Genomic DNA, 15,328 nt, shown 5'->3' with positions numbered 1-15,328 from the left:
GGACATGACCTACCATTCCTAATAGACACGGGAGCTCACTGTTCCTGTGCATGTAAAACTGGACAAGTTGTTGGAGAGCTTCCCTGAGCAAATTATCAGTAACAATAACAGGGACATCTGGACAGGAATGTGTACCGGACAAAGAGTTGTTTGAAGAACCTCAGCTTGACTCTGATGTGATGCTGTTCGTTGATGGATCTGCCTATATAGATCAAACACAGGGTAGAAACATGTAGGATCGGCTGTAGTAGATGTGGGAGGTGATATTGAGGTTATACCAGATCATTTATCAGCACAACAGGCAGATTTATTATCTCTGACCACAGCTTGTGCATTGGGGGAAGGGAAGGCCTTTACTGGCTACTCTGACTCAGCATATGTTATTGGGGTTTGTTTGTCGAGGTGTAGGATTTGGAGAGCAAGAGAGTTTACTAATACCACAGGCACACCTATTAAAAACAGACCTTTTGTTGAAAAGTTGATTGAAGCTATGTGAAAACCAAACACATTGGCTATTGTTAAGGTTGAGGCACACATGGGTTGGTGTGATAATGCTAGAATTGGTAACAGCATAGCTGATGAGGCGGACAAATTGGCTGTTTCCCTTTGTCACACACATGCATTTTATTTTTTAAGTCGTTTGTATCATTTGAAACTACTGATCTTGAGAAACAGCAACAGCTGATATTCTCAATCACCAGGTGTGGAGGGAGAGAGGCTCTCTGTCCTCGGTCTGGCTTGTTGCTAGGAGAGAGGCTCTCTGTCCTCGGTCTGGCTTGTTGCTAGGAGAGAGGCTCTCTGTCCTCGGTCTGGCTTGTTGCTAGGAGAGAGGCTCTCTGTCCTCGGTCTGGCTTGTTGCTAGGAGAGAGGCTCTCTGTCCTCGGTCTGGCTTGTTGCTAGGAGAGAGGCTCTCTGTCCTCGGTCTGGCTTGTTGCTAGGAGAGAGGCTCTCTGTCCTCGGTCTGGCTTGTTGCTAGGAGAGAGGCTCTCTGTCCTCGGTCTGGCTTGTTGCTAGGAGAGAGGCTCTCTGTCCTCGGTCTGGCTTGTTGCTAGGAGAGAGGCTCTCTGTCCTCGGTCTGGCTTGTTGCTAGGAGAGAGGCTCTCTGTCCTCGGTCTGGCTTATGGCTACATCTTTTGTCTGGTATGCCCTGTTACCATCAACCATGGTTTTATTATTTGCCGATTGATTCATGGAGTGAGCCATTCGTCAAAAGGGGGATATGAGAGGAGAATGGAGGAGGAGGAGAATGGAGGAGGAGGAGAATGGAGGAGGAGGAGAATGGAGGAGGAGGAGAATAGAGGAGGAGGAGAATGTTTGGACATTTGAATCAGCAAGTAAAACAGTTCATGTATTATATCTATCATGTTTGTTATATAATATAGACAAGGGAACTCCTCTGCAACCAGGGAAGTTCCCCACTCCAAAAGGACATTTTGTCAACATAGCTATGGATTTTATAGACATGATAGAGCGAGAAGAAAGAGATACTGCCTGGTGATAATTGACAGGTTTACCAGGTGGGTGGAACCATCCAACTGCGTTGCAATAACAGTTGCAAAATTGCTAGTTAGGAAAATTATACTCAGGTTTGTCTGCAGACAATGGGACCCATCTCATAGGAGATGTGGATACCCAAATGGCCAAAATGATGGGTGTTGACCGGAAGTTTGTGTCCATCTATCAACCGCGGAGTAACGAGAGTTACTGAGGTCTAATAAGAACATGAAATGCTCCCTTGTCAAACTGTACCATTCCACAGGAATAACACGGGTAGAGGGATTACCTCTTGTCCTCATGAAAATACACAGCAGCCTTAACAAAGGTATTGGGTGTACACCTTAAGAAATGTTAACAAGACGACCAATGAACACCCAGGGGTGAGACCTATGACTGACCTATAGATAGACACAACTGAGATATAGTGTGACCCTCTTGAGTACATGAAGGAAGTAACTTCTGTTGTAAATTTTCTCCACTCTCACACTAGGAAAGCAGCAGAACCAATCCCAGGTGAAGACCCTGATGAGCTACCCATAAACGTTGGAGAATGGGTGAAACTCAGGGTCCACAAGTGAAAATGGAACCAACCACGATGGATGGGTCTGTTCCAGGTAACCATGGTAACACCAACAGCCCTGCAGGCAGAGGAGAGGTCCGGTTAGCATCATCTCTCCCACTGCAAGCATCTCCCAGAGTGGGAGCCATGGATGAGCGACTGGAGGGACGGAGAGCAGGGCCCCGAGAACATCTGAAGGAGGAAGAAGGTCCGAGCCAAAGGACAGGAGCAGAAGGCTGAGGTCAAAGGCCAGAAGAACCAACAGAGGGTTCAGCCACAGAACCTGAAGAATCATCAGATGTCGAGGAAACCATCACACACACACATGCAGGGTATTTGTTGCTCTCCAAATCTACCCGTTCCCTTTGTGGACGGGGATGTGGAGAATAATAAATGGATGAAAGCAGTGACATACATAGTATTACAGGGGAAGGGGAACACATCTGGCACACGGGCAATGATTTTCCACAAACCCACCTCCACAGCCTTTCTGTGGGAAAGCCAGGTAGTACTAATTTAAAAGAATGATTTTGGATGTTAATTAAATCCATTTTATGCAAAGGAACAATACCAGGGATCGACAAAGAAACAGCAATAATACTATTCTGATGTTGGTCACTAGGGGGAAGGAAGCAGCATGGGAAGGTGGATTAACAACAATAATACTATTCTGATGTTGGTCACTAGGGGGAAGGAAGCAGCATGGGAAGGTGGATTAACAACAATAATACTATTCTGATGTTGGTCACTAGGGGAAGGAAGCAGCATGGGAAGGTGGATTAACAACAATAATACTATTCTGATGTTGGTCACTAGGGGGAAGGAAGCAGCATGGGAAGGTGGATTAACAACAATAATACTATTCTGATGTTGGTCACTAGGGGGAAGGAAGCAGCATGGGAAGGTGGATTAACAACAATAATACTATTCTGATGTTGGTCACTAGGGGGAAGGAAGCAGCATGGGAAGGTGGATTAACAACAATAATACTATTCTGATGTTGGTCACTAGGGGGGAGGAAGCAGCATGGGAAGGTGGATTAACAACAATAATACTATTCTGATGTTGGTCACTAGGGGGAAGGAAGCAGCATGGGAAGGTGGATTAACAACAATAATACTATTCTGATGTTGGTCACTAGGGGGAAGGAAGCAGCATGGGAAGGTGGATTAACAACAATAATACTATTCTGATGTTGGTCACTAGGGGGAAGGAAGCAGCATGGGAAGGTGGATTAACAACAATAATACTATTCTGATGTTGGTCACTAGGGGGGAAGGAAGCAGCATGGGAAGGTGGATTAACAACAATAATACTATTCTGATGTTGGTCACTAGGGGGAAGGAAGCAGCATGGGAAGGTGGATTAACAACAATAATACTATTCTGATGTTGGTCACTAGGGGGAAGGAAGCAGCATGGGAAGGTGGATTAACAACAATAATACTATTCTGATGTTGGTCACTATGGGGGAAGGAAGCAGCATGGGAAGGTGGATTAACAACAATAATACTATTCTGATGTTGGTCACTAGGGGGAAGGAAGCAGCATGGGAAGGTGGATTAACAACAATAATACTATTCTGATGTTGGTCACTAGGGGGAAGGAAGCAGCATGGGAAGGTGGATTAACAACAATAATACTATTCTGATGTTGGTCACTAGGGGGAAGGAAGCAGCATGGGAAGGTGGATTAACAACAATAATACTATTGTGATGTGGTCACTAGGGGAAGGAAGCAGCATGGGAAGGTGGATTAACAACAATAATACTATTCTGATGTTGGTCACTAGGGGGAAGGAAGCAGCATGGGAAGGTGGATTAACAACAATAATACTATTCTGATGTTGGTCACTAGGGGGAAGGAAGCAGCATGGGAAGGTGGATTAACAACAATAATACTATTCTGATGTTGGTCACTAGGGGGAAGGAAGCAGCATGGGAAGGTGGATTAACAACAATAATACTATTCTGATGTTGGTCACTAGGGGGAAGGAAGCAGCATGGGAAGGTGGATTAACAACAATAATACTATTCTGATGTTGGTCACTAGGGGGAAGGAAGCAGCATGGGAAGGTGGATTAACAACAATAATACTATTCTGATGTTGGTCACTAGGGGGAAGGAAGCAGCATGGAAGGTGGATTAACAACAATAATACTATTCTGATGTTGGTCACTAGGGGGAAGGAAGCAGCATGGGAAGGTGGATTAACAACAATAATACTAATTCTGATGTTGGTCACTATGGGGGAAGGAAGCAGCATGGGAAGGTGGATTAAACAACAATAATACTATTCTGATGTTGGTCACTAGGGGGGAAGGAAGCAGCATGGGAAGTGGATTAACAACAATATACTATTCTGATGTTGGTCACTAGGGGGGAAAGAAGCAGCATGGGAAGGTGGATTAACAACAATAATACTATTCTGATGTTGGTCACTAGGGGGAAGGAAGCAGCATGGGAAGGTGGATTAACAACAATAATACTATTCTGATGTTGGGTCACTAGGGGGGAAGGAAGCAGCATGGAAGGTGGATTAACAACAATAATACTATTCTGATGTTGGTCACTAGGGGGAAGGAAGCAGCATGGGAAGGTGGATTAACAACAATAATACTATTCTGATGTTGGTCACTAGGGGGAAGGAAGCAGGCATGGGAGGTGGATTACACTACTATTCTGATGTTGGTCACTAAGGGGAGTAAGCAGCACGGGAAGGTGGATTACACAATAATACTATCTGATGTTGGTCACTAGGGGAAGGACGCAGCACTGGAAGGTGGATTAACAACAATACTACTATTCTGATGTTGGTCACTAGTGGGAAGGAAGCACAAGCATGGGAAAGGTGGATTAAACAAACAATAATACTATTCTGATGTGGTCACTAGGGGGGAAGGAAGCAGGCATGGAAGGTGGATTAACAACAATAATACTATTCTGATGTTGGTCACTAGGGGGAAGGAAGCAGCATGGGAAGGTGGATTAACAACAATAATACTATTCTGATGTTGGTCACTAGGGGGAAGGAAAGCAACATTGGGACGGTGGATTAACAACAATAATACTATTCTGATGTTGGTCACTCAGGGGGAAGGAAGCAGCATGGGAAGGTGGATTAACAACAATAATACTATTCTGATGTTGGTCACTAGGGGGAAGGAAGCAGCATGGAAGGTGGATTAACAACAATAATACTATTCTGATGTTGGTCACTAGGGGGAAGGAAGCAGCATGGGAAGGTGGATTAACAACAATAATACTATTCTGATGTTGGTCACTAGGGGGAAGGAAGCAGCATGGGAAGGTGGATTAACAACAATAATACTATTCTGATGTTGGTCACTAGGGGGAAGGAAGCAGCATGGGAAGGTGGATTAACAACAATAATACTATTCTGATGTTGGTCACTAGGGGGAAGGAAGCAACATGGGAAGGTGGATTAACAACAATAATACTATTCTGATGTTGGTCACTAGGGGGAAGGAAGCAACATGGGAAGGTGGATTAACAACAATAATACTATTCTGATGTTGGTCACTAGGGGAAGGAAGCAGCATGGGAAGGTGGATTAACAACAATAATACTATTCTGATGTTGGTCACTAGGGGGAAGGAAGCAGCATGGGAAGGTGGATTAACAACAATAATACTATTCTGATGTTGGTCACTAGGGGGAAGGAAGCAGCATGGGAAGGTGGATTAACAACAATAATACGATAGGAAGCAACATGGGAAGGTGAATTAACTTCTAGTTCCTCCCAAACCCGGATCCGGGAGCACCCCCCACCAGTAAAAAAGCTGACTAGCATAGCCTAGCATAGCGTCACAAGTAAATACTAGCATCTAAATATCATTAAATCACAAGTCCAAGACACCAGATGAAAGTTACACTTCTTGTGAATCTAGCCACCATTTCTGATTTTTAAAATGTTTTACAGGGAAGACACAACATGTAAATCTATTAGCTAACCACGTTAGCAAAAGACACCATTTTTCTTACTCCACCATTTTTTCACTCCATCAGTAGCTATCACCAATTCGACCAAATAAAGAAATAAATAGCCACTAACCAAGAAAAAACTTATTTATTGTATAGCATATGTTTTGTTAGAAAAATGTGCATATTTCAGGTATAAATCATAGTTTACCATTGCAGCCACCATCACAACTCGACTAGAATAACTACAGAGAGCAACGTGTATTACCTAATTACTCATCATAAAACATTTCTTAAAAATACACAGCGTACAGCAATTGAAAGACACAGATCTTGTGAATCCAGACAATATTTCAGATTTTCTAAGTGTTTTACAGCGAAAACACAATATATCGTTATATTAGCATACCACATGTGCAAACATTACCCCAGCATTGATTCAAGGCAAAAAGAGCGATAACGTTATCACCACCAAAATATATTAATTTTTTCACTAACCTTCTCAGAATTCTTCAGATGACACTCCTGTAACATCATCTAACTGAGCAGTGTAGCCTACAGGTTATACACTGAGTGGACTAGATATTACTCTAACTGAGCAGTGTAGTCTACAGGTTATACACTGAGTGGACTAGATATTACTCTAACTGAGCAGTGTAGTCTACAGGTTATACACTGAGTGGACTAGATATTACTCTGACTGAGCAGTGTAGCCTACAGGTTATACACTGAGTGGACTAGATATTACTCTAACTGAGCAGTGTAGTCTACAGGTTATACACTGAGTGGACTAGATATTACTCTAACTGAGCAGTGTAGTCTACAGGTTATACACTGAGTGGACTAGATATTACTCTAACTGAGCAGTGTAGCCTACAGGTTATAAACTGAGTGGACTAGATATTACTCTAACTGAGCAGTGTAGCCTACAGGTTATATACTGAGTGGACTAGATATTACTCTAACTGAGCAGTGTAGCCTACAGGTTATACACTGAGTGGACTAGATATTACTCTAACTGAGCAGTGTAGTCTACAGGTTATACACTGAGTGGACTAGATATTACTCTAACTGATCAGTGTAGCCTACAGGTTATACACTGAGTGGACTAGATATTACTCTAACTGAGCAGTGTAGCCTACAGGTTATACACTGAGTGGACTAGATATTACTCTAACTGAGCAGTGTAGCCTATAGGTTATACACTGAGTGGACTAGATATTACTCTAACTGAGCAGTGTAGACTATAGGTTATACACTGAGTGGACTAGATATTAGTCTAACTGAGCAGTGTAGTCTACAGGTTATACACTGAGTGGACTAGATATTACTCTAACTGAGCAGTGTAGTCTACAGGTTATACACTGAGTGGACTAGATATTACTCTAACTGAGCAGTGTAGCCTACAGGCTATACACTGAGTGGACTAGATATTAAATATTACTCTAACTGAGCAGTTTAGTCTATACGTTATATACTGAGTGGACTAGATATTACTCTAACTGAGCAGTGTAGTCTACAGGTTATACACTGAGTGGACTAGATATTACTCTAACTGAGCAGTGTAGTCTACAGGTTATACACTGAGTGGACTAGATATTACTCTAACTGAGCAGTGTAGTCTATAGGTTATACACTGAGTGGACTAGATATTACTCTAACTGAGCAGTGTAGTCTACAGGTTATACACTGAGTGGACTAGATATTACTATAACTGAGCTGTGTAGCCTACAGGTTATACACTGAGTGGACTAGATATTACTCTAACTGAGCAGTGTAGCCTACAGGTTAAACACTGAGTGGACTAGATATTACTCTAACTGAGCAGTGGAGCCTACAGGTTATACACTGAGTGGACTAGATAGTATATCATAGCTTTCACCTGATTCACCTGGTCAGTTTGTCATTCAAAGAAAGGAGTCCTTAATGTTTTGTGTAAATTGCAGAATAATTATACATTTATGGATTGTTTTATATAGCCTATTTTTTTCTCTTTATACAACCTGCCATCTACCCACCTGGGGACTGAGGGTTATGAGAGAACCCCCACATCACTAGCTTCTCTTTATATAACCTGCCATCTACCCACCTGGGGACTGAGGGTTATGAGAGAACCCCCACATCACTAGCTTCTCTTTATTCAACCTGCCATCTACCCACCTGGGACTGAGGGTTATGAGAGAACCCCCACATCACTAGCTTCTCTTTATACAACCTGCCATCTACCCACCTGGGGACTGAGGGTTATGAGAGAACCCCCACATCACTAGCTTCTCTTTATTCAACCTGCCATCTACCCACCTGGGGACTGAGGGTTATGAGAGAACCCCCACATCACTAGCTTCTCTTTATACAACCTGCCATCTACCCACCTGGGGACTGAGGGTTATGAGAGAACCCCCACCTGGGGACTGAAGGTTATGAGAGAACCCCCACATCACTAGCTTCTCTTTATACAACCTGCCATCTACCCACCTGGGGACTGAGGGTTATGAGAGAACCCCCACATCACTAGCTTCTCTTTATACAACCTGCCATCTATCCACCTGGGGACTGAGGGTTATGAGAGAACCCCCACATCACTAGCTTCTCTTTATACAACCTGCCATCTACCCACCTGGGGACTGAGGGTTATGAGAGAACCCCCACATCACTAGCTTCTCTTTATACAACCTGTCATCTACCCACCTGGGGACTGAGGGTTATGAGAGAACCCCCACATCACTAGCTTCTCTTTATACAACCTGCCATCTACCCACCTGGGGACTGAGGGTTATGAGAGAACCCCCACATCACTAGCTTCTCTTTATACAACCTGCCATCTACCCACCTGGGGACTGAGGGTTATGAGAGAACCCCCACATCACTAGCTTGCATGTTCTGCAGCCTTGTAAAGATAAGGAGGGGATGACTGGGAGGCAGGTTGGCATTTATTGTCATGAATCTTGCCCTGGAGGCAGTTCAGCAAAGTGGTCACTAGCTGGAACAGGCACAAAGTAATACAATCTGATTTAAATTCTAACCACAACCCCAACCACACTGCTCATCCTTCCCTTAAATTAAGACCATAAAACAGCATTATTTTCCACAGCCAATTATGACTTTGCAGCATATCTAGAGGAAATCGGGCAGTTCTGCCTCCAGATCAAGATTAATGACAAACATCAACATACAACTGGCAGAGGCAACGTAAATCAATAACGAAATTGTTTTCACAAATAACATGCTTTTTCTTGTTTTCAAGTATGTTTTATTATGACAAGTACAATATATCCTTGTATACTTGTACAACTATGGAGCGTATGTCCATATATAATTGTACAATTTGTTATTTAACATGAAAGACACTCATCAAATTATCACATTGGTATTTTAACGGTGTTATTGTAATAGTTTAAATGTTTAAACAGAGGATACATCTAAAACAGTATAAAACAAGATGATAAACAGAGGATCCATCTAAAACAGTATAAAACAAGATGATAAACAGAGGATCCATCTAAAACAGTATAAAACAAGATGATAAACAGAGGATCCATCTAAAACAGTATAAAACAAGATGATAAACAGAGGATCCATCTAAAACAGTATAGAACAAGATGATAAACAGAGGATCCATCTAAAACAGTATAAAACAAGTGCAGTATGTTCTGAGAATGTTACTTTAACGTCAACTCATAACGTCACACTATAACTTCATGGGAGTCTTGTGGAAAGACTGCATGTTGTTTTGGGTGGATTGAGTGACGTCTTCATCAACATTTGCAGAATATTCCTGTAATATTTTCACCTCTTGTCAGACGCCAACAGCCTAGTCGGCTGCAGACATTCATAAGGATTTCAAGTGGTTTATTTGCCATTTGCAGGTATTAAAAGTAATACATACATTGTAATTCCTTGTTGGAGCTCTCTCACATATAGGACAGTACATACCAGAGGAGGCTGCTGAGGGGAGGACGGCTCATAATAATGTCTGGAACAGAGTGAATGAAATGGAACACATGGAAACCACGTGTTTGATACCATTCCACTTATTCCCCTCCAGACATTACAAGCCTGTCCTCCCCAATTAAGGTCCCACCAACCTCCTGTGGTAAATAAACAAAATGTAAAATATATCATAAAATCACAGTGTGTGTGCCCTGTGTGTGTCTCCGCTGTGTCCCCGCTGTGTCTGTGTGTGAGTGTGTGTGTGTGTCCAGTGTATGTGTGTCAGTGTGTGTGTCCGCTGTGTGTGTGTGTGTGTGTGTGTGTGTGTGTGTGTGTGTGTGTGTGTGTGTGAGTGTGTGTGTCCAGTGTGTGTGTGTGTGTCCTGTGTGTGTGTCCGCTGTGTGTGTGTGTGTGTGTGTTTGTGTGTGTGTCCTGTGTGTGTGTGTGTGGCCAATGTGTGTGTGTCCAGTGTGTGTGTGTCCAGTTTTTGTATGTGTCCTGTGTGTGTGTGTGTGTGTGTGTGTGTGTGTGTGTGTGTGTGTGTGTGTGTGTGTGTGTGTGTGTGTGTGTGTGTGTGTGTGTGTGTGTGTGTGTGTGTGTGTGTAATTGTGTGTGTCCAGTGAGTGTGTGTGTTCTGTGTTTATTTGTCCAGTGTTTGTATGTGTCTATTCAGTGTGTCCAATGTTTGTGTGTGTGTGTGTGTGTGTGTGTGTGTGTGTGTGTGTGTGTGTGTGTGTGTGTGTGTGTGTGTGTGTGTGTGTGTGTGTGTGTGTGTGTGTGTGTGTGTGTGTGTGTGTGTGTGTGTGTGTCAGGATATTATTTACAGTGACACTGAGGAGTCTTCATCATAATGAACCCTAAACCCTGGATGGAGAGGCTCAGTGAATGTGGAGGTGAATGTGAACAGGTGTGTCAGTGTGTCAGAGGAGGCTCTATAGAAGGACAGAGTGCCGGCTGGCCAGTCCAGATACACTCCTACTCTGTGGGAGCTGGTGGAGGGGACGTCTATTATAGTGAGACTTATTATTGTGCCAGGCAGTGTAACTGTTGTCATAGCAGAACAGACTCCAGGACCTGTTATTGTATCCAAGACAACAGTCATCACCCCTTCCTCTCCTGCTGATTCCTTTATATGTCACTCCTATATCAGCCCCTCTCCCACTCCACTCTACCTCCCAGTAACAGCGCCCAGTCAGACCCTCTCTACACAGCACCTGCTCACAGTCCTCAAATCTCTCTGGGTGATCAGGATACGGCTGCTTCTCTCTCCTACATGTCACCTTTCTGTTCTTCTCAGACAGAGAGAGGAGTCTGTTTACTGTGTTTAGGTCGAGTGTGAGATCACAGACATCTGATGGATGAAACCAGACACAATATTAGAAATCATCATCATTCACATTAGAATGTTAACTCACTTTTCACTAATTAATTTAATGTAGATGTTTCTAGGTATCAAAAGGAGAAGTTAAGGTAACTTGAGACTTGTTGAATGATCATATGTTATACTGTATGGTGATATAAAACACACTTATTCCTATTAATTACACACAGACACACACACACACACAAACACACACTGGACACACACACACACACAGACATTCACATTGTCAAAGCAACTATTTGTAAACTTTGGTGTCCCTGATTTCTGCTTCTGTAGAACTACAGCTGATATTATATATGACCAAGTAAGTAATGATGGTGGTCTTTTACTTTGACTTAACATACATGAAGGGCACTTTTTGGCATTTGCTGTATGATCGATGAGAATCTCCCTTACTAGACGTCCGGGCCATCGCACCGGGGCCAGATCTTCCGGGAAGTCATCGAACAAAGTCTCTCGGACATTCGGTTTCCATTTTATAAAATGTTCAAATTTTGGTCATTTTTTCGCTGTTCCGGTAAATTCCACCAGATGGCGAATGGAATCTTGTTGCAAATGTACAAAACATCACCAATCACGCAATGGCCATTTCTACTAAATGGAATAGACTTCGAAGACGACACTTGGTGAGCATTGGTTTGGACTAATGGGCTGCTAGCCTAGAAACAAGATGGCGTCGAGGCCTCAACGCTTTTTGAGTTAAGGCCATTTTTCTGGGATTAAATGTCAAAACGAAAATAGAGCGCTAATTTGACCACGTCAATGTACATGAACCTACGGTGTCAGGAAAGAAAGAACCAGCCATTTATCTATCGTAATTTTAGAGAAATCGTACAATGTACAATTGGTGATGGTCAAAGAAATGTGTTTTTTCAAAAAAAAAAGCAGTGTGTTCAGACGAATCCGTTAAGGTATCACAAACCTTTGATGATCTTCATCAGATGACACTCATAGGACTTCTAGTTACACAATACATGTATGTGTTGTTTGATAAAGTTCATATTTATATAAAAAAATCGGAGTTTACATTGGCGCGTTACGTTCACTAGTTCCAAAAACATCCAGTGATTTTGCATAGCCAGATCAATTTTACAGAAATACGCATCATAAATGTAGATGATAATACAAGTGGAATTATAGATATACTTCTCCTTATTAATGCAACCACTGTGTCAGATTTCAAAAAAGCTTTACGGAAAAAGCAAACCATGCAATAATCTGAGAACGGAGCTCAGAATTGTTCTTTATTTATCCGCCATGTTGGAGTCAACAGAAATCAGAAATAACATTATAAATATTCACTTACCTTTGATGATCTTCATCAGAATGCACTCCCATGAATCCTAGTTCCACAATAAATGTTTGATTTGTTCGATAATTTCCATAATTTATGTTTTTTTGGTACACAAATCCAAACGCGCGTGAAGGTTCAGCTGAACGTCGGACGAAAAGTTCAAAAAGGTTATATTACAGGTCGTAGAAACATTTCAATCTAAGTATAGAATCAATCTTTAGGATGTTTTTATCATAAATCTTCAATAACGTTTCAGCCGGAGAATTCCAAAAGCAATGGAACGCAGGTCGCTCTCATGTGAAATGTGCATGACCAACGCGTGACTCTTCCAGACCACTGACTAAAAGAGCTCTCATCCGGCCCCACTTCACAGTAGAAGCCTCGTTCAAATTTCTAAAGACGGTTGACACCTAGTGGAAGCCTTAGGAAGTGCAACGTGAACCATATCCCACTGTGTTTTCGATAGGGGCTGAGTTGAAAATCGACCAACCTCAGATTTCCCACTTCCTGTTTGGATTTTTACTCAGGTTTTTGCCTGGCATATGAGTTCTGTTATACTCGCAGACATCATTCAAACAGTTTTAGAAACTTCAGAGTGTTTTCTATCCAAATGTACTAATAATATGCATATATTAGCAACTGGGTCTGAGGATAAGGCTGTTTACTCTGGGCACCTCTGGGCACCTTATTCATCCAAGCTTCTCAATACTGCCCACAGCCATAAGAAGTTAACTTCCTATGAAATCCTATTGCAAATGGACAAGACATATGCCATACGGACAAGTAAAAAAAGATGACAATAAAATATGACAAAAGTATGTATGTACAGTTGTTATACATGTGTAATTGACAAAAGAATCGAAAGAATTTCGAAAAAACTGTCCAGAAAGCACTTTTTTAAACCTCTCTGGTACTCGACAACAGCCAGTGAAATTGCAGGGCGCCAAATTCAAAACAACAGAAATCCCATAATTAAAATTCCTCAAACATAGAAGTATTAAACACCATTTTAAAGATAAACTTCTTGAAATCCAACCACAGTGTCCGATTTTACAACATTTACATTTACATTTAAGTCATTTAGCAGACGCTCTTATCCAGAGCGACTTACAAATTGGAAAGTTCATACATATTCATCCTGGTCCCCCCAAAAATGCTTTACTGCGAAAGCACACCATGCGATTATGTTAGGTCAGCGCCTAGTCACAGAAAACCATACAGCCATTTTCCAGCCAAGGAGAGGGCTCACAAAAGTCAGAAATAGCGAATAAATTAATCACTAACCTTTGATGATCTTCATCAGATGGCACTCATAGGACTTCATGTTACACAATACATGTATATTTTGTTCAATAAAGTTCATATTTATATCCAAAAATCTCAGTTCACATTGGCGCGTTATGTTCAGAAGTTCATTGTCTCAAACAAACATCCAGTGAAAGTGCAGAGAGCCAAATCAAATTACAGAAATACTCATCATAAACATTGATCTAAGATACAAGTGTTTAAAATACATTTAAAGATAAACTTCTCCTTAATGCAACCGCTGTGTCAGATTTCAAAAAGGCTTCACAGCAAAAGCACACTTCTGCGATTATGTTAGGTTAGCGCCTAGCCACAGAAAACCATACAACCATTTTCCTACCAAGGAGAGACGTCACAAAAGTCAGAAATAGAGTTAAAATTAATCACTTACCTTTGATGATCTTCATCTGATGGCACTCCCAGGTCTCCATGTTAGACAACAAATGTTAATTTTGTTTGATAAAGTCTATCATTTATGTCCAAATACCTCCTTTATTTTCGCACTTTTAGTCCAGTAATCGAAAATGCACAAGGCACGAGCACAAAGTCTAGACGAAAAGTCCAAAAAGTTATATTACAGTTTCTAGAAACATGTCAAACGATGCATAGAATCAATCTTTAGGATGTTTTTATCATAAATCTTCAATAATATTCCAACCGGACTTGTCTTTAGAAATGAAAAGGAACGGAACTCGTGCTAACTGCCGCATGCGTGACTAAACTAAAGGCTTTCAACTAGACCACTGGTTCAAACAGCTCTATTCGCTCCCCCTTCACAGTAGAAGCCTGAAACAAAGTTCTAAAGACTGTTGACATCTAGTGGAAGCCTTAGGAAGTGCAATCTGACCACAGACACTGTATATTGGAAAGGCAATCACTTGAAAAACTATAAACCTCAGATTTCCCACTTCCTGGTTGGATTTTTATCAGGTTTTCGCCTGCCAAATGAGTTACGTTATACTCACAGACATCATTCAAACAGTTTCAGAAACTTCAGAGTGTTGTCTATCCAAATCTGCTGATAATATGCATATCCTAACCTCTGGGCCTGAGTAGCAGGCAGTTTACTCTGGGCACGCTATTCATCCGGACGTAAAAATAATGCCCCCTACACCAGTGAGGTTAAGTTATATATATATTTTTTCAAATGTTCAAAATTTGACCATTGGGTCTTAACTCGATGTGCATTTGCAATATGACAATTTACTGTGGAGCGCGCTCGCCATCTTTTTGATTTTTGCTGTATGACACTTGGCATTAGCAATAAGCTTTGAATGATCTGCCGTCCATTTGAGAGGTATTGTACATCGTGTATCTGTGTCGTACGGTGCCAATATTAATATAACATCTACATATCACTAACAACCCACTACTATACATTATAACCTAGTCTACTTTACATAATATAACATCTACATA

General features: G+C 41.7%; 1 protein-coding gene across 1 annotated transcript in view; it reads right to left on the bottom strand.

Annotated features, from left to right (window-relative positions):
* Positions 1 to 2,164: 2,164 nt before the first annotated feature.
* Positions 2,165 to 15,328, bottom strand: part of LOC120042419 (E3 ubiquitin-protein ligase TRIM11-like) — a gene marked incomplete at its 5' end in the record, with an annotated part of 47,635 nt that continues 34,471 nt past the window's right edge. Inside the window, one exon of the mRNA XM_038987254.1 lies at positions 2,165 to 2,292. Coding sequence (XP_038843182.1) covers positions 2,165 to 2,292 — 128 coding nt within the window. The remainder of the gene's footprint in view (positions 2,293 to 15,328) is intronic.

This window comes from Salvelinus namaycush, unplaced genomic scaffold, assembly GCF_016432855.1.
Source record: "Salvelinus namaycush isolate Seneca unplaced genomic scaffold, SaNama_1.0 Scaffold68, whole genome shotgun sequence".
In the NCBI taxonomy this organism is placed as follows: domain Eukaryota; kingdom Metazoa; phylum Chordata; class Actinopteri; order Salmoniformes; family Salmonidae; genus Salvelinus; species Salvelinus namaycush.
Note: the sequence above shows the minus strand (reverse complement) of the source record. Positions and strands in the feature narration are given on the sequence as shown.